The 21,620-nt window shown below is 37.5% G+C and overlaps 1 protein-coding gene across 1 annotated transcript in view; it reads right to left on the bottom strand.

Annotated features, from left to right (window-relative positions):
• Window positions 1-21,620, bottom strand: part of LOC145665344 (polycystin family receptor for egg jelly-like) — a 177,175-nt gene that overhangs the window by 147,459 nt on the left and 8,096 nt on the right. Inside the window, exons 3-6 of the mRNA XM_081732644.1 lie at window positions 20,726-20,841; window positions 13,633-13,876; window positions 5,243-5,473; window positions 684-849 (exon numbers count right to left, since the gene is read on the bottom strand). Coding sequence (XP_081588770.1) covers window positions 684-849; window positions 5,243-5,473; window positions 13,633-13,876; window positions 20,726-20,841 — 757 coding nt within the window. The remainder of the gene's footprint in view (window positions 1-683; window positions 850-5,242; window positions 5,474-13,632; window positions 13,877-20,725; window positions 20,842-21,620) is intronic.

Raw genomic sequence — 21,620 nt, 5'->3', positions numbered from 1 at the left:
CTCATTTGTCTTTTTATTTTACTATGAATGCGAGAACTATGTTCGCTGTCTTCCCTTTCATTGGAATTGTTCATTTACGTATGGAAACCTAAATGACCAAACAAGCACGTGAATACATAGTTTCAAAATATTGTATCATTAAGTATTTCAATCAATGTTATTATTTCTACACTTAATAACATTTCAAAATGTTTTATTATACTTCAAACAAGAAAAACACACCTGCACATTTTCTTCTAATTGCAAAAGGTTGGCTTGGAGGTTCGAACCTGGCATCTTTCGTCTACAGTCTTCTGAAGATGGGCTTAGAAAATTTTTGCCTCAAAACAGCCATAATCAATTCGCTGAATCTTTTTAGAACAAGGTGTATATTATACATTTAATTGAGGATTGAGACACGTTTTTGATGTTTATAATTGCTTTAGAATTAAAAATGGATTCTAACTTTCCCTCGGCTGAACACATGAATGATTTGTTCAGAAAGCTACACATGGGAATTTATCCTCTACGCAAACTGAGTAAGGGTTTGACTTCGGAAACCTTTAAAATCACTTTATTACGACTTCATCCAGTTACTTAAATCCCACGGAATCTTTTTCTGAGGTAATATCTGCAGTACGACAAAGGTATTCATAAATTCAAAAAATCTTGCTAACATAAGAATGATGCTTTCACCTGTTTACCTGTTTAGAACGTAAGCGGATAATTCACAATCTTCCATCAGGCTGACCACACGAATTTGATACGTTGTCTCAAAGACAGTTTCGTGAAAGTTGGTGAACCTCACATAAATATTGTACACTCCTTCAAGTGTGTACGTGTGATTGAACTGGAAGGTAAAAATTTCACCTGAAAAGAAGCAACACAAACTTGGCCTTTATATCTTCGAATAGGATCAGACGAAGCAAAATGTTAACACAATTTTGAAGATAAATGATTGTGTTTCGTTGTACAAAGACTACAGGAAGTTGTTTGGTTTATATGAGAGAAATTTGGAAAGGATATTCATATTATCACAAACTTCGCTGTTCTATTGAAGTGGTATTCAATTTGGGGTATGCAGTGACTTCTTAGAGACATACAATTTGAAATACTACAGTTGTGTTAAATTTATAAGATAAATAATGCAACTAAGAATTAAGTCACTAGTAAACTGCTCGCATATTCTCGAAATACACTCAGCCCTAGCCAGGTTTGGCAACATCGCGCGGAAACAAATGAATGCTGAATTGCATTCTAATCCGTTCCTATTATTATTATTACTTTTGCTATAAATCTGTATAAGTACAAGGGCAAGCTTATTTTAATGAAAATTTTAAAAAATAATCGTTAAATCACTTTTTGAATAGTATTTTAATCTTATTTTAAGGAAAGAAGTATTATAAAAAAATTTAAAAATACTTTCCTAACGCAGGATTTGAACCCACGCCAACAACGATTTTCCTTACTAGCATGTTGCGCTACCTCACTCGACTACCACAGCCGACAGCATCTGGCATTTACTTTGTGCTATATGTAGGTCATGACTCGTGATCGCGATATAAACGCCATTCATTTTTCCTACATTGTTGCCAAGCGTAACCCCGTTCACAATGCCTTATGGCTAGAGTTCAGTGTATTTCGAAAATACGCAAACTGCTCACGCTTCGATGCGTTTTTAATTGCGATTTTATACTGATTTGAGGATGATGAATGCGGGATATTTATATACATGACGTATTTGAGATCAGTTATCTAGGAATCCTATGGACATGTACCTTTAAAAATAGTTGTAATGAATTGAGCGTTTTCAAATTACTACACGAAATGCAATTAGGAATATACAGTATCTATGCATGGGTGCTTTTAGTATTACCATAAACGGTACTTTAAAAATTTCACCTTTCAGATCAGTTTTCATGTGACGTCATGGACGAATACGTTTGAAAATAATCAAATTAGATTCAGCATTCTCAAATTACTATACGCGAAAATAAGTAAAAAATTATCCGCAATATTAACATAACTTTTCTTACATAGTTCATATCGACCTTTGTCCTCGTTTATTTTATTGTTATGCTATGGAAGTTCGATCCTAATTCTTCCATTTGTTTTCCTTTTGTTGGCAGATAGATCATGACCGCTTCATTACAAGTATGCATTAAAGAGGAAAACAAAAACACACATGTTTTTGGGGAGCACTGTACCCCGAGCTCTGAGAGTGTCCCCCGCTCGAAGGAGGCTAAAATAATACGTCTATAATATAATAAATAGAATAGTACCTGAATGCCACTCATTATACGAAGGGCATACTGAAAGTCGTGAGCTACATTGTTTCATAACCTTAATCTTTATTTGTAAGTGAAACCAAATATACCATCTCAACCTACGGACCTTACTTTCACTTTTCCACATAGTCTCCGTTTTTTGCACACATTTTTCCTATCGTTCTGCAAGTTTGAAAATACCCTTGCGATACAATTCCGCTCCAGTTGCTGTAGGCACTGACTCAGTGCTTGCCGAATATTCTCTAGTGTCTCGTAGCGATGGCCTCGCATCTGTCCCTTCACAAAACCGAAAAGATGGTAGTCGGAGGATGACATTTCCGGTTTGTAGGAAGGATGTGGAAGTGCTTTCCACCCAAATCTCCTGATCTGCTCTATAGTGGCACGTGCAGTATGCGAACTCGTATTATCCTGCTGAAGGATAATCTTCTTTCCAGGACGTTTATCAAACATGACACGAGGGAGCTTCAAAAATGTCTGGATGTAGCGGGCAGAATTTATGGTTTATGCAGGCTCAAGAAAGTCAGCCAGGATGAAACCCTGTATATCCCAGAAGACGTTTCCGATAACTTTCCCTACCGATTGCACTGTCTTCGCTTTCTTCTTCGGTGGCGAATTCAAGTGGTGCCATTCCATACTAAGTTGTTTTCTTTCAGGTTTATGATGATGGAACCAGCTTTCATCTCCAGTCACAATACTCGTCAAAAAGTCATCATTTTCATGTCGAAATGTCTGAAGAAGGGTTTGGGCAATTGTTAGTCTCTGACGTTTGTGGTCCTTGGAAGTGAGACCCAACGAGTACAAACCTTCCGATAACCTAAGCTGTGAATCATTTCTTGTACCGCACTATGTCCAACACCAAGTTTTGTAACGATTTCGTTTACAGTGATACGCCTGTGTCTCCTAATCATTTCACCAACCCTTACCTTGTTGCGTTCCGTGGAGGCAGTTCGATGGCGCCAGCTGCGAGGCTCATCTTCGATATTTGTGTTTCCATCCTTAAAACCTTTCACCCAACTCCTTACACTGCTGGCACCTATGTACACACATCTCCATAGGCACGCTGCAGTCTGTGGTGAATTTCAGACGCAGATTGGTCCTCTGTAACAAGGAATTCAATCACAGCACACTGTTGAAAAGAAACATCGCTGCCCGCCATTTTGGAAATCCTGCCTGTGGTCACGTGCTAGCAACAAACAGCTTAACGTCTGGAAAGAAAGAAAGGTTTGTAGATTGAGATGATATACTTGTTGATAGTTTCAGTTACAACTAAAGATTACGGTTGTGAAAACATGTTGCTCACGACTTTCAGTTTGCCCCTGGAGCTTTGGAGCTTCTTGTATACAATAAAGGACAAATTCTGACTAAAGCATATACTATTTAATGAATAATAGCGTTATATCTTCGCCGAAACTGTAATGCTATTATTTATTAGTTAGTATTGCTTTGGTCAGATTTAGTCTAGAACAATACCGTGTGAAAGATAACATTTGCCTCCCGGAATACTTATTTCTGAAAGAAATACTTGTTTAGAATACTAAAAGTCGTCTTGTTAATGCTAACGAATTAAAATTTGAAAACAAAGACTTTGATAGACAATTGGTACTGAGAAAATTTTAAACGCTAATCCGTTATTTAATAACAGATTCTTTTACATATTCAGTTAATAAATAAATAAAAATATTCCAAGAGAAGAACAATAATCATTATTATTGGTTACGAACGACTCTTTTTAGCGTAATAAAAATTCGATCTTCTCACAAATTACGCATGATAATATACCTCGTTTTGTTCATTCGATGTGATTCATCGATCAACCTTTGGACAATATTATACTTAAGTAGTGATCCCGCGTAGTGCAGTTGCTAATGCTCTCGTTTTTGGTGCGAGCGATTCCGGGTTCGATTCCCGCTGGGGACACACAATCGGAAAGTGTAAAAGCTTTTTTAGCCCAGGCATCCTGAGTGAGGGTTTCCTCATCCACACCAGGCAAATGCCGGGATAGTACTAACATACAGGTCCCAGGCTGCTTCCTTCCTTCCCTTTCCTTGGATAGTGTGATCGCCGAAGGATGTCGTCCCTCATACGTGACGGGCTAACATGGCCACAGATATCAAAAACCCAGAAATCCAATTCCTAATCCAAATCATACTTAAACAAAAAATAAAGTTTTACAATTCAGGGTAATTTTAGGCTATGTCACACTAACAATATACTTTCTCGTAATGAAAAATATACTCTAGTAACAGTTTCTCCTTAATACGTGCCGTGGATATCGTGCAGTATAAATTTATAACTTGCAAAGGAATTGCTTTTCTCGATTTTCTCAGAAACGTCACATGAGGATTCACAATAACAGATATCGCTTTATTCAACCTCAATTCACTTAACGATGTTTAAGACACTTTTCCCTGTTAAAGGCTAATGATTTGTAGAATTGGGTCAACTATTGGACTTCCAAATTACGCTATGCAGAAGTGTGGAAAGTCTTAAGAGAACAACTTTGTCCATCCGTCCTTCTGTCGACACGTATTAGAGCAAAACAATAAGAGATATCGAGATGCAGTTTCTTTCAATCGATTCAGCGTTCCAACGATAGGTTCCATCTTCTCCGTTAACTTTCTATTAAAGCCGGAAGTGGTTCAAATTAGCCATTTCCAGTTTCAATGTTTATCGGTATAGAACAAAATGGTAACAGATAGTGAACCGGTTTTATTTGCAAACGGTTCAGAGTCTAAAAAACCTGTTCTATCTTTGATCCTATTCTTCTATTGAAACCATGAGTTATACATGTACTGCATCAAGTTTGATAATTGAATTCACACAGTTTGGAAGTCCACTGCAGTGTCACACTTTACAACAACGAAACCCACTTGTTATTAAAATATCTGAAATGATTCTGCTCTCAATAAACCGTGATTTCTATGTTCTTAATATTTCTAGTATACAATATATGTATCTATAGTTTAGTTACTCACCTTCCAAATCTTCCATTATGGGAAATTTAAACTTTTCAAGTTGCAACAGGTTTTCGTTTCTCTCAAATTCGTTAGAAATGATGTTCGTACCGTCACCTAGTTTCACATGTAAATGTGCTGTAAACCCTATATCTTTAGCGTAAAAAGCGAAAGCTGCGCTCGTAGTCACGTAAACCAATGGGTAGTAAGCAAAGTGCGGTTGCTTGAGCACTTTAAAATGTTTCCATTTAGCTGAAAATAAAACTTAATATAATTAACTGTCGAAAGAAACACTTGGACTCTTTCGGTATTTGGCGCAAAAAAAAAAAAAAAAAAAAGATCATACGCATTCGTTTACTTAATTATTCATTACTGATGTTTCTTGGAATTGTTTATAACAGCATGGTAGAAATACGACGCAAGGTGAGTCATTCTCATAGATACTTAATTTTACGGAAAACATAAAAGTAAATGTTAATGGAGACTTACTGTCATACAAAGGAACCTTCAACCTATGTCGTCCTACACATTTGTAAATTTCTTGTCTCTTATACGAAATAGACATTAACAATATCTTTCAATGTTACTTGATCAATAAACATCCCAGTTGCTAAGGTAAGTATTTTGAGCTTTGAACTTTTTTCTTATGTTTAAAATAGTTTATGGGTTCAAAGAGACTGATTCGCTAACATCATTATGTAGAAGCCTTTTACTTGTCATAGAGCAACAAGATTCGCTTACAACTACAATAGGACTTATAATATACACTGTCAATGGAATAAGCATACGGTTTCTTCATAAAGACAGAAAGAGAGGAAAAGAAACAGAGAAAATTAGAAAAAAAGAAAGAACGATAAAAATAAAGAAAGAAAGAGAGACAAAAAGTATATTTCCCTTCTGGATTTATGGCATGTCATTTTCCGCACTGTTGGCACAGTGCGGACCTGCCAACCCACAATCAACACTTTCACATGTCATCTCTTAAAATCAGTGGCGTAGGGAAGGGGGGGGCGGAGGGGCCGGGCCAACCCAAAGAGGTCCGACAATGTACTTTGGTACTTTGATGTTTGTAATTTTTGATATATTTTTATGTTTATATATTTTTTGTTTGTAATTTTTCTATATGTACTCATAACAGCACTCCCCCCCCCAAACACACATCCTGGCTACACTACTGATTAAAACGTATTTGCAACCACAGAATTTCCCACGTGTTGCTAGTAATATCTGAAAATCTCATACAGTTTGCTAAGTAATATATTCGAAGGCTATACAAATACATTAGTTAGGTTATTTTATCGTTAATTTCAAATAATACCCTTTTCATCTCTCTGCTGTCTCTTTTCTCTTTTTAATTCAGCTCGAGTTCTCAACTCTCAGAGCATTTTGGATCTTTTCTTCCGTTATAACTTTTTTTTTTAAATGTTGCAAAATAAAAAGATGGTTGAAAGTTAGTAGGTTGAGCTCACTAATCGGTTACCATTCAGTTTGAAGATGAAATTTAATTTATTGATGTAATATTCATAGTACACAGTGAAAATACATTTGTATGCTTGCTCATTGAAATTTAGCTTCCCTTTACAATGGGGAGGCTATATGAGACGTTGACCTAAAGTTTCAAGTGGAATCCGAACCACAATAATGCCTTCAATACTCTTGGGAATAGACCCCGGGATCTCATGTACCAAAGGCGTTCAAGCTAGACATCATGTCAGCAGGTAAGGTTATCAGAAAACAGAAACAGGAAATCTAAAATAAAGGATGCCTCTCTGGAAAGCCTACGAACTGACAGAGCAAAGCATCAACCATCTGTCTACATATTATAGGGAGCTAGCTTGTTTACCAGCGGAGGCTGAGGCAGAGGGGGGAAAATTTCACCATTTTTTCTGATTGACTCTTGCGACACTCCCTCACCCTCCTTCTATATGTCAGTGTTGCCAGGGGTAGAAAATTGTCACATGAATGTAATTCTGAAGAGAGTGTGAGTTGGTTATTTGTTGTGTGCTGTTGTGGTTGCGGTTTTGTTGCTTATTATTCATTTGACAATGGCTTCACAGCGTAAGAAAGGGCAAACTATACACAGCGTAAGAGAGGGCAAACTATACACAACGAAGCTAGAGAAGTAATGCTAGACCGCTCCGCCACGCGTGCGGTTATAAAAATATAGAATGTGAGTAATATGCAAAATATACCCAAATACGGTAACTGCTTATGCAAATTTGTAAATGACGAATTAAAAAAAAATCTTTCGATAGAGATTGCATAATTTGCATAAACTCTTTGAATTAAGTGAGTATTAGGTGAATTTTTTGACAACGCATTGGCAACCCTGCCCAGGACCGTCGAGTGACCGTTTCTTGGTGACGGGAGTAGGGCACCTGTCAATCAAATTTGAGTTCCTCAGCCTCCTATTAAAGCCAGCTCCCTATAATACCTCTCCTCCATGTACTCAGGGGCGGATCCAAGACCGACTTCTGGGGGGGAAGCGGTGAGTTGTCGTACTGCTACTTCTAAGGGCTCCAAACTTTGGGATAGGTTTTATTTATATATATAAAATAAGAATGTTTCCTCTTCTGGGCCTCCCCTGGATCCGCCCCTGCATGTACTTAGGTAAAGCATCTGTCATTGGTAGTATGTATCGTGGCTTCCATCTATGCGGAGACATTTACACTCGTATCTAAAAAGTGTAGATAGAAAGGGAGGAAGGATAAATAAGCGCGTGAACATTTCTAACTCTGATGGCTTTGATAGAGGGATAGCAATTTACATGCCAAAATCACACTGAGAAGGGGTAGCAAAAGTCCATGTAAACACATCTGCTACTGTGTAATAAATAAATAGTCTATTAAATGTTAAAATCTCTGTAATTTGGGGAGTGTATTATTAGTATGGAATCTGTTGTTATTATTTTAGGTTTCAAACATGCAAAATCTGGTCAGTTCATTGTTGAGGTCGTCATTTGTGTGCAGGCTCCAGTTGCCTCCTTCCCTGGTTTTCTCCGCTTCTTCCTTTATTCTTTCTTTATCTAATAGCTTTATTTTCTTTTGTTTGAGTTCTCCTGCTTAGATCAGTTCAGTTACAAATAATTTGCCATCTGTGGTTCATTGTTGCCTGTCTTCTAGTTTCGTTGAAATAGTGAGCACCGGTCAAATCCAACTTAGAATTCTATTAGGTCTAGTTGCTTCCTTGATGGCTTCTTGTATCTAACCTTTTATGATTGATGGCTGTGTTAGTTTTTCTTGGTCGTGTCCTGTGTTTGTTTCATATTCGTTCCCATCTTCATTCCGGTCCTTTTCAAATTCGATTTGCATTTGGCCACTAAGTTCTATATTTGTGATAATGGTTGGACTTCTTGTTTGGTTAGTGGTTGTTGCTCTAGCTGACCATTTGCCACTCCACTTCTGTCTCTCATTGCCACACATAACAGAATTTTTGGTTGATTGGATTATTGCATGGATTGCCTATCAAATGGACCTTAGCACAGTAAAAACACACCTGTGAGTTGGTACACGGTATTTGGAATTGTCATTTTGAAAGCACTTCCAACACTTCCAACACTTCCAACACGGCATTGGTCTTGGTATGTTTGTGGACATTTCTATAACCTTTTACTTTCTGAGCTATGATGTCGTTAAAGTAATCTGAAAAAAGTTAACGAGTAGTGACAATCCCTTTGTTGTCTTTATTTTCTGTTTTGATCTGATCTATACATCTTCATTGGTTGGGTAGTCTCTGGCGACATATATGAACGTTGCCTTTTTCTTCTGCTTAATCTTTTGGAGAGGTTCTTTGCTCTCTCTGCTTGCTGTTCGCTTCTGTCTTTTCTTCAGTGTTACGTTCGTAAAAGGGTGTTTTCACACTTATGTGTTTTGGTTTTCACCTGCGTGCGCTATTGACAGGTTTTCTTCTTGGTTTGCTGCATCCTCTGTGAATTTTAGTGACAAGTTTTCTATTTGATTTCCTGTATTCTCTGTATGGTTTTTGACAAGCTTTTTTGTTAGTTTTTTTTCCTTCTGTGTGTGTTTCTTTTGCACAGATTTTTGATTCATTTGGTCCAGATTCTGTGAGTTCGTTGAGTTTTTGCGCTTCTTCTCTCTCTGCTTCCCTTGGGGTTTTCTATATTTTACTTATATCAACGGTTCGTCGTCTTCGATGATAAGTCCTCTGTTATTGTACACTCGCTGCCACTACTTGAATCGTATTCGCTCGAGACTTTTCATTTGCTATTCTGATGATCAAATATTACTGCTTGTTGGCCAAAGTCTTTATTGTGAAAATGTGGAGAAATAACTGCCTGCAAGCAGCAGAAAGTGTACGTGGTGTCTGAAGTCTCCACATGACATAATAAATACATCTGCGTTCATTTTTCTATATATTATGGCTTCGATGTCTACTATGGTCGGGGATCTCTTGCTCACTCCATGTATCTTTACCGTTAGCATCCCCAGAGGGGCTTCCGATTCTTGTGACGGTGTATTGGGATCTTTCCAGTGTCCCTCTTCTGTGCGTGGTGTCCTCTTATTTCTGTATTGTCATGTTAGTGAGTTGTCAATACTTGTTTTCCTCTTTAATGGTGTTTTCTTTCTTGGTCACGGCATCTTGTAATTTAGGTGATGGTCCTGAAAAGGGCCAAGAATCTATTTGTGTTATGAAGGCTCTACTAACATTTAAGGTTTGGTTTCCTCAATATTATTCTATCTATTACTTCTCTAACGCTATCCTAGCGAAATATTGTTATACTCCTGTCAAACGAACGTCGGCAAAGCCTGTTGAGCTTGTATGAGCAGAGTGTAATCTAGCACTACAAAAGAGGATCTAGAAGACTAAAAGCAATGCATATTTGTTAAGGAAGCAGTATGTATTTTCGTTTGTGTGTACTCAGGTCTCTTAATTTGATAACTCGTCTGCTGGACTATCTTAAAAGACTGTCCTGTAATTATGCTGTTTCCTGTGTAGTTACATCTTAATTATTATCACCACAAGGTTTCCGGTGTATACACCTTAGGCGAACCTTAGGCAAGCGCTGGGAAATCTCTTCTGTATCCTTGGTAATCTTTCTTCGTCTGCATAACACTTCTTCTGTGCTAGAAACCTCTCCCCTTCAATCGATTATGAGCTTCTACTGCCACTGGAGAATGTTATTCAAATAGAGTTAGAAAATATTCAATGAGAGGTTGGTAGCTCCACATTGCTGTCCGGTTATTATTACAGCAATACGTAATTGAACTTTGAGGGGAAAGACGTCATACGTCACTGAGTCACTTGATTAACTGTACCTAACTGTGTACTGAGGAGACCTATGGCGATATGCTCATCAGTGCGGTACTACCATGGGTGCGGTCTTCAGGCCAAGGCAAGCTATTGAGGACTTTCCTGTTGGCGTTCGAGAGGCGGGAGCAGGGTTTCGAACACAGAGTGCTGAGGAGTAAGGACGTATTCTGAAAAGCATCACGCAACCAGAATATTTCTGCAAGACGATATTGTGTACAGTATTAAACTCCAAGAACTTCGAGATCCTCGAGAACTTGAAAGGGAAGTTAAACTATGCTATTGACAATAACCAGCTTGTCAGATAGGTTGCTCTAATGAAGACAATTTCAAAAAGCATGGCACCTAACACATAGAGCATGGGGGGAATAATATTGTTTTGCGTCGGTCTGACCCTCCATTGTGGATCAAGATTCGCATTGGCCATATAGATTTTGCAGGTTTTGCTGACATTTGATTGTCATGAATGCAATACGTTTCCCTTTGAGTGCTTTAGAGATATTAAACACTCAAATTAGAGAAAATAGGTCTTTCTTAGGCCCGAAATCCAAATTTAGTACCTCTGTCCTTTCTAAAGCCAAAGTCTCAAATAGCAGCTAAACACCCATTAAGAATGCCAAAGCAGAGGATCAATAGGAACTACTTCTTCGTATCTTTGAAGATAAAGACTTTGGATACTGCGCCAAGATACGCAGACACAGAGTTCGAAAGAAGAAACTGGTCCTTTTCAGAGCCAGTACACACCAAGTGTCAGCATGGCAGAACGTGAGGGTTCATAAGCTCTAGTATGTGAAGAAATAGAAAAACTCATACAGGAGTACAGCTGTAGTTAGACAGATAACCTTGCCTACGCATACGTGGAAAACCAAACCCAAGCACACTCACACCCACCAAAAGAAGAGAGAAACCAGTTCACATACCAGAGAGAGAGAGAGAGAGAGAGAGAGAGAGAGAGAGACAGTCACCTCTACCGAGCCGACTCATATACAAAACAAGAGATTGATTGTTGATTTTGAGTTTCTCGTCCCGTTCAGCAGCGAGGCTATATGAGACATGTCTACTGATTAACGTGGCATCGGAACATGAGCTCTCGCCGGGAATCGAACTCGGGTCTCCCACGCCCAAAACAAGAGGACAAGAACAAAATCAAGAAGACTTCAAGGGAAAATCCACTCTCACAGGAGACAAACCTCAAAATTGTGCTCAGAAAAGAGACGAGATCCAATGCTACAACAAGGAGAAAGGCAAACTTCACTGAAAGTAGACTGCTCAAAAGAGAAACAGATCAACGATGCAACTGACACAACAAACGGACGCCAGGAGGCAGCGAAGAATCCACTATATAAATAAAAGAACAACATACACTTGCGTTGTGGCAGTGTTATCATTACTAAAAACATAGAAGACATAAAGACAACTAAAATCACAACATATTCGTTTAACGAATTTAACAACCAGAATACAGACTGCAAGGGCTCACCCCTCATCTGGCTCTTTTCAGAGCACAGAGCACACTAAAGATGTAGAAAAACTGCTTATACACGGTCTACGAACCCAAGACATTAACTACAAAATAGAGAGATCACAAAGCAACGCACGACCTATCCCATGCTGGCAATGCTACCAATACGGAAATCCCAAGCAGCAATACATTAGGAAAATTGTATCCAATAGATGTGAACAGACTGCGTAAGGACCACCAAAACAAACTTTTGTGCTTCTGTGCTATCTATATCGAAGAACACAGAACTGGAAGTAGCCAATGCCCGTCTAGACCACAAGAACCTCAAAACCTAACATTATCAGTAGAGAAGTGACAAATCCGCGGCCCTTATCAGGTCCAGACTCAACAAGAACAACAGCCTCTTCAGAACCAAACTCTAAAAGAACATGAATACAAGATGAAAAGGAGGAGATAATTAAATTAACAACAGCCACAGCTCATTAAAGACGCAATTGATGATGCTACTAAGAAGATATTAGCATGGTTTACCTCTATCCTATACTCAATGACTCAGCAAGCAAGCAGACCACAGCTGATTAAGATGGTTTAATCAAATGCTCAAAAGATACTGAATACAACAGTGAACATCATCATCAACACAACTGAACAAGTCTACATCTCACCAGAAAAGAATAACAAGAGAAAAGCAGACGCCCTGCGGAAGTAGTAAAACCAGGTGTCTACCTACGAACAGAAGATGCTAAAACATTACAATTCGTGGTTTCCACTATCAACAAAGCAATAATATATCGTTCAGTTAATTGTAGCAAAGATACAGATGGTGAATATCGGGAAATGGAGGGCACGCAGTTGGCCGGCAGGCGGCTCTTGAATTTTTGTGGAGTAGTTCAGCACCCGCACGAAAAAAAGAGAAAAATAAAAAAGAGAAGAGAGAAAAAGAAAGAAGGAATAAACACGGAAATTCTAATATCTCATCACACTTTTAACTGATATAGATCCTATGATTGGGAACATTTTTATCAAACGATCAACTACTCGACAGAACATTTTCTTTGAGTAAGAATTAGATGTTCCGCATATCTTCTGATTTTCTAAATAAAGACAAACCTGTCACTTCAATTTGATGCATTATCAATATAGAGAAACATGCGCATAATTTATTTTCTCATAACTGGCATAATTTGCTTTTTCTTTTCTTATAAAAACTGAAAATCCAAAGGTTAGTGTTGAGAATCGAGTGATAAAAGCTAAGATAGTGACTTAAAACCCTCGAACCTTGGTACTTACACCATCATACTCTCATTTGACATTCTTATTCAACAATATTTCATTCTGTGAAGTGAAAACTCCATTCTGTGAGGGTCAATTTATGTGATTTTCCGAGAGAAGATTTCTGGCCGCCGCTAAGCCCGGGTATCTCATACCCGCTGATCGCCCGTTGTAGATTGTGACTTATAGTACCCCGTCATGGGCGGAGTTATGGGGGGCATGGGGAAACACTGCCCCCCAACTTTTTGACAAAAAATAGAAATTCAACTTATCTCATTTGTGTTTACCGTGCCCCTAACAGAGAAAAGGTGTGCTCCTTGCAGCAGACAATTCCTAACTCCGCCCATGGCTACCCACACTGATTTTGAAAACTCGACGTTCCTACGAAAAACTCACTTAATACACTTACATATGTTACAGAAAACTCCCATGTAAGACGGAGGACAAAGACAAGTAAATCCTCCGAACGTAGACTCACAGCTTAATCCCTTCGGACATGGATTTCGGAGGCAATGGTCTATTTTCTCAGTACATCTAAATCCAAAGAAATGCTTCAAGCATTTACACTTTTGTTCACCATTGTAGTTTACTACACAAGTTCCACCATTTTCACACAAGATGTCACATGGTTCCTCATACTCTGACAGTATTTGCTGCAAAAAGAAACAACAATATTTTATGAGTTAGATGAGTATTACAAACTTAGTAAAATAAATGATTAATCTTCAAAGCAATAAATTAGAATGATTTAAATAATGAAATCATCCACTCTGTACTAATGAAAACTTAATGTTAATATTAATGAAATTTATGTTTGCTTCCTAGTTTATGTGTCCGTTTTATTTAATACTAGCTGAAATGCCCGCACTTCGCACGGGTCAGGTAAAATATCTATGTAAACAAACTGAACAACGAAAGAAAAAAATACTTTTTTTCCTAATGGATTTGAAAATAATATCGGCCATTTTCGATTATTTTTACATGTCTTGTATCAACCCCCGATAATGCCCGGCCCGCACACAATAGAAGCTCAATTTGAAAGTAATCGCTAATGGAAATGTCACCATTCATCTCACTGCGAAAACTATGGTTTTGACACTAATATCTTTCATTTTGGATTATTTTTACATGTCTCGGTATTCTTTCCCTCGGTGACCCCCGGCCCGATCCCGAAGGGAGGGTCTGGGGAGCCGGGCTCCCCTAAATTTTTGCTGGCCCCCTAAAATTTTCATGGTAGGCTTGCAAATGAACTATAATATGGTGATGAACTATAATGTGGTTGGATCGGGGCCCCCTAACTTCAGCCCCACCCTACATTTTTGGGCTGGCTACCTGCCTGCCCCGGCTCGCAGCCGAATGGGTTGAATGTGGAAGTTAATGCGATCGGAGGTTCACCATTGATCTCAGCGACCGCGAAATCTATGAATGTGACATTAATATCGGTCATTTTCTACTACTTTTACACGTGCCCTGAGACCTCCCTGGTTCGAATTTTGAAAAAAAAAAAAAGAAAAAACTTCGTCTTGGTCTGGAGCCTAGACCAAGGTACTCGTGACCAAAATTTGGTAACTCTCGGTCTACTCGTCTGGTCCCCAGACTGCACACAGACACACAAAGAAACTATTTTATTATATTAGAACATAAGATAAGATATACGACTTAATATATGTACACTCATGTCCAAAATGATTGTCGCATATATATATATATAACTGTCTTCTTGTAAGAAGATAATTTGATAATGATTTTGTAGGGTAGTTTTAATACTGATACTATGTGTATAATCGGGAAATGTATATTTGTGGTAAATTTCATAGAAAAATAATTATAAATACGCAAATTAGAATGATTAAAACAAAATGTTGCTAAATGGACAAGAAAGTTTTATTTTTGTTTTATTGTTCTTATTTACTGCTCTTCTGACATGAAATTTGCCACATACATGTCTTTGCTGATTATACACATACAAACATCATAAGAAATACCGGGCGAATTAATCATCAAATTATATTCCTACAACATATTTATAGACATGCGTCAATCATTTTGGACATGAGTGTACATTGGAAATACGAAGTAATAGTGTTACTACGTTAGTAGGTCCTCTACACATGATTAATGAATACTATGAATCACGTAGTTATGATTTATTAATTGTACAGCAAGTTAACACAATGACTGTTGTAAAGCATTCACTCTTCTGAGTGGATCAAGAGATAATATTGAAGATTCACTTTAAATAAATGTTTCAGTAAAGTTATCAACTGAGACCTGTTCGTTGAGCGTAACTACCATTTGGTGCAGGGATGTAATGCTCGAAGTTTGGTAGATGTACGCTAAGATCACTTTTACGACCAAAACATACATCCAGTGAAGAAGCAACTAAATTACGTAGTTTTGTGTTACTTTTAACCTTCTCACCTTTGTAAATACATATTTAACGTCCAATGCCCTTTCATGACTGAGTTCGACTCCCAGCGGTATACTAGCTTTGGATACATATCTCAGTAGTGGTTTGGATCGTACTTTAAACAGTAAGCACTGTCTCGTATAATCTCGGTGCTGAAACGGAGGGGAGTGTCAAACAAACCGACTAATAAATGTATGCCCGATGCATCATGTTTCATGGATATTTTCTACACCACTTTTTATGAGTATCTTTCCACTTACAGTGTAATAACCGAAAACTATACAATTTCAAAAATCAGTGGAGAAATGCTTATCACTAGAATTCTGACGTTGCAAATAAATAAAATGTTTAAGTTCACGACAACGCTCATAGGACTCATTATTGCCCATCATTGTTGGACATTTTAGACGACTACATGGATGCTGGAGTCGAGACGTCATTTCCTGTCAATGATGCAATTGCAGTGCTGTTCAGGCGCGGTTTGTTGAACACCGCCGTCCAGCTCCCAAACCGCAACATTATCAGTTTTAGTAGAGCTCATAATTCAGATTCCTTCATCCTCGCTTGTAAACTAGTGCATTAAGAATGATAGAATATTTTTCCTGAAACCATTATCACTTATATACGTATTTCTATTCTATCAGGAATCACAGTCTGCAGGCTAACGCTAATCCCAGGCAGTATTAATCATTTTCATCAGGAATGTCTATTATTTTGATAACCACTTATATATAATAGCAAAACAATAAAAACTTCAGGAGTGATTCAAAATTTCAAAATGGCTATCATAGATCAGCAAGAGCCTATACTCTATAGGGCAAGGTGTTTCACTCATCGTTGAATATGTCATTTTGTTCATAAGTTTCAACACAAACGCAGATTTTGGAATAACATTTCAACAATATTGCGATTGTTGTATCAGGAATGATATGTGTGTAATGTTTCTCCTAATTGTTGCGACATGGAACAGCAGTATATAGCCAACATGTCTTCCATTTGATTACCTTTTGCTGCTCTCATTTGTTTCTGTCTTTTGTCTGAGAATATCTACACAACAGATCTGTCGTTAGTGAGCGTAGTGTACGTACGCATAGGCCTACACATAGGATGCCTAAAATGTACCGGCATACTCTGCAGCAGTAAATGTTTGTTTGCATTGGTTACCAACAATTCCTAAAGAATTCTGGAGACAAATATCAGCCCAGTAAATCCAGCATTAGTGCCTTATCGAATAAGCGAGAAAGTAAGAACGTTTTGGAGTAGCACTTAGGAGATCGTTCAACGTAGCATGAGAGGAAACGACAAACCGAATACTGGTAATTACCTGCCAGCAAGTGTCTTCACCAATTTTCACAAGCATCAAAATTGTGTACAAGCACTTCATCGTGCTGCGAAAAAACACATGAAAGTTTCATGTCTATTGTATATACAAATATATTTCTCTGGTCCATTAATTAATAGAATTGTATATTACCAATTGTTTCATACACTCCTTTAGCAAAATCAGGGGTCTTCGGGCCCTTTATAGGACGATGGTTAGTTTCACCTGAGGATATGTTAATCCTATAGGTTCCGATTTTTGGGCAAGTAAAAATTCCAGCGCCATCATAAAGAATCATTCCATTCTCAGAAGATTGGTGCTTGGTGAGAGATGTCCCTGCATAACATAATTCGTCCCATCTTCTTCATGACACACGAATCACAACAGCTGCATACGTGGAAATTTTCAGCATCTTTGTAGATCAATTGGACAGCGACAAACTCATCATAGGATATTTCAGCAGAAGAAAAGATATCGTACGTCAGCGTGGTCGAAATTCCTACGGTTCAGTAGTACCTGGTTTACCCAACAAAACAGTAGTCATACTTTGAACAATTTAATTTAACTTTATTATTTAAAAAGAAGGATGTAGTGGTACATCTTAACACACAATTGAAACAAGTAGACCGGTTCATAGAGTGGCATTGAAAACTTCCAGAATTTCACAAACCGAGCGTTATTGCGGTCCATTTTGAATCTTATCATAGACATTTAACGTCCCTATTCATGTAAAGGGCACAGTCTTATGAGTAAAGTTACACTAAAACAAAATAATAATAAAAAAATATTTTCAGTATTGAGGAATGACATATTGTATCTTACACAGATGTCTTGTTGTATCTTTTAACCATCGGAATTTCGCTTGTAATGACGTTATACCAATGCTCCCATGGTGGCATTTTTAATATCCTTGCGTTTTTAGTAATTATTGCAACTCACTATAACGAAAACAAGAAACTAATGGGACCAGCGCTAAATGTTGTGTTAATAGTTAAGTAGAGAAAATTTTACGTCAGTCTATCAGAGCACATTCGAATGAGGCGTTTGTTTTTCTTAGAATTCCGCCCGACGTTAAATAAATTTTCTTTTATAGTAATTCGCAAGAAAGAAAATGAAATGAAAGCTTTCAGTTTAACACTCTTTAGGATGATTAAGATGGAAGAATCGGTAGAATGTGGGAGGAAATGGCAGAACCCCGAGGAAATCTACGGATACGATAAACTTAACTTGCCCGGGGATCGAATCAGGGACCGTACACACCATAGGTAAGACCTGTACCACTGAGCCACCATAACTCCTCAGACAAAATTTGAATATTTGAAATCCTTCTCTATTCATTTAAACAGTGAAACGATCAAATCGTTTCTCTGAGAAGTATTAATGTTAAGTTTCTTTGGATGTGATGTTTAGTCGCAATCCCCCTTTTCAACCAATTTTCTAACGTGTTCGTCGACATCAGACTTTCAATTTCTACTTACTGTAACTATAACCTTATTATTATCAATAGTTACACGAGTATATTGTGTCCCATAAATTCTGCGATCTTCTTTAACTAAAGCAAAGCAAGTAACATAGAGTGTTAGACGGCTTTGTCAACTTCTACTCTAGAAGTCCTTTAGTTTTCGGTGGAACAACATATGCAACAGTGCTGCCAAATTGAATTAATTTTCACATTATGCTATCACTCTCCACATACCTTTATGTCGTGATTTTCATTAGTTCTTTAAGTTTTTGATGCGTGCCTACATCAATACCAGATATTTATTGTCAGATATTTTGAAAAATAAGTTGAGGAAGAACCGAGCTTGCGAGCTTCCATGAAGAACCAAAGCAAATTTTCTCTGTTCCCGTTCCATTCAAAACTTTTCAAAACCGAGGTGTCAAAACAATTATGACGAAATAGCAAAATAATTTAGTAGATGTTGACCTCGTACCATTGCAGTGGATCAAAACAGATTAGTTGACAGAAGTGAAATATTTCTAAACAAACGTTAAATCAATGAGATGCGCATTTTTCTTTGTTCGGAAGTGTTGAAGAAAATCACCACAATGGAAGCATGCGTATACTCTCACTCTTTCGTGAATTTAAGATGAGTATGGGCAAGATTATAAGGTATACGCGCCATTAAATCCCTAATCATGCGTCATCAAGCAATGTGTACTTGTAATTGTATATCATAGCGTATGTCCTTGTTAACATACAATAGAAATCAAGGCGTTATAGGACTAACCGTTGAAAGATGGCATTGCACATCCACAACTCGTCCAAGTAAGATCAACTTAATATCATACAGTTCCTCATTACTGATTAATGTCAACCAGCTGACATGTTTCGTCGGATGAAGGACGTATAAGCCAACCCGTGCGTATCGGAAACAGCAATGTTCGATTGGTCAATAATATTTCAGGAAGAACGTGAAGGAATAAGTCAAGTCAAGGATTATTCCTGACCTGCGCAAGTCCATGTTCTTGCGACTGAAAATAATCGTGTAAAGTTTTCTGAAGCTATTTGTGCGAATAGACGAAGGAACAATTTAACATGACTTATGAAACTGCTCAGAAGATTCTGAAACATCTCAACACGTTTCTCTTCCACAGCACAGATTTCTAAGGTGACCGATCAGTTGACGTCACTGTAATTAGACTAAACAGAGCCTGCCGTTTAGTAAACTCGTGGCGGATTGTAGTTTAGAACACAGAAACAAGTGCGAGAGGTTCTTCTTTCTATGAGACACAAGAGGTTGTCCCCAATTGAGGGAACTCTACACCAAATTTTGTCGCCGATATCGATGTGACATTAAAGCAAAAACAAGGTCTCCTCACATTTGAAATTTCATCAAAGCACCATTATCATCGCCCCTGGCTGTAGGCAGGTTGAGTTGTTTCCACACCATGCATTCCCTCTACGAGTTCACTGTACGTGTGTGGGAGCCATCTGTCCAGCCATAGTTAACTATCTTTCCTGTACACGATAGAGCAATGACGTCACATTCGAAGTTGATAGTGTAACCCATTTATACAGTTGGAACATAAGGATGATGTGGAACACTTCTACACACTCAATCCACGGACCTGAATATAATTGAACATTGAATTTAGTGATTGATTTTAACATCGCTTTCAGCAGCGAGGCTATATGACACTTGGACATGTTTAACGTGGGATTCGAACCATATGAGCTTCCGCTGGAAATGGAACGTTTTGGAGTGACGAATCTAGCGCTAATTTCTGTGTCTACCCTGCTTCATGGGACTAAATGATATTCCACTTGGTACCATTCACGATCTTTAAGGCTATTCCATGTGACGTCAGAGCAGTTCTGAGGGTGAAATCTGGTTCAACGTCATATTAATCTGGTAAGTTTAACTTAACAGGTGTTTCCATTCAATTGATAAATATCTGTATCTATCAAATGACATAATTAATCTAGTATTTTGCATTCCTGTCTCTAAATTGTGGGAAAATTTTGATTAACATCTCAGAAGAATTAACTCCCAAGATTTACAAGATTTCAAGTGAGCAATATGCATCATTTGGTAAATAGTTAAATATTATTGAATATTATATCTATTACGTAACACATATTAAAAATGAGCTCTCTTCAACTTCTTTTTCTGCAGGAGTATCAAAACATGCTTCTGAGTTACAAAATCTTGAAAACCACCTGCGGACCCTACCCTTGCACTGGCTAACTATATACTTGAAAACAAAATATTTCTTTTATACCTGACAAGCAGAAATTTAAGTGAGTTTGATATTAAAATTACCAACCTTGGTTATCCTTTTCCTCAAAATATTTTGTTTGGTAATTAATTTACTGTTGTATCCATGTTCGTTGATGCTGTTGTATACAGCATTTCCATTAACAGAACTGCTACTTCGTAAAACTGAAAATTAAATCACATTAAAACGAAAGGAAAAAAAATAACTGATTTCAGAAAAGCTACGATTTTTTTTGTACTTCTACTACTTCTACAAAGGCTACTGAAAAAGTTTCTGCAAATTTACACCTAATAACGGTGTCGCTAGTGTTCAGCTACTAAACATCAGGAAGAACAGATTTTTCTATGTTCAATTATCTTTAATTATACGTTTAAATCTATCTTCTTCTTATTTATCATAGCAAGACAAACAGCAATCTGTTAGTTAACAGTATACTTAACACACGAACGTCCAACTTCTGGCCATATACATCCCCAACTGGTTGGTCAGATGATTCTCTTAACTTACTTTTATCCAACTGAATTGTAACATTCCGAATTGAGTTACTTTTTTTCCCTTAGATATAAATTAAAGTCATACAAATCTTAGAAACACTACAGATACTCCTTGTCTTAAGAAAAATTAATATGGTTATTTTTTTGTAATATATTTGTGATTTCTAAATACACAGCACATAGATATTATATCAACCTTGTTCACTAACATACAATATATCTTCAAAGTACTAGTATTTATATATGTAGACCAGTGGGGTATTTACGATTTTGTTTCGCTGGGGCTTTGCCTGGAAATGCGAAAATTCTTCAAAATATTTTATTTACTTTACTATAGTAAGATTTCGGGGGATGGGAGCTTAAACCCAGAAGCCCCTTTAAATACGCCACTGATGCAGACCCTCTAAATATAATATGTACTACATAAATTGTCTTTCTCTTTAATCATT

Source organism: Thermobia domestica, chromosome 1 (genome assembly GCF_964235325.1).
Source record: "Thermobia domestica chromosome 1, izTheDome1.hap1.1, whole genome shotgun sequence".
NCBI lineage: Eukaryota > Metazoa > Arthropoda > Insecta > Zygentoma > Lepismatidae > Thermobia > Thermobia domestica.
Note: the sequence above shows the minus strand (reverse complement) of the source record. Positions and strands in the feature narration are given on the sequence as shown.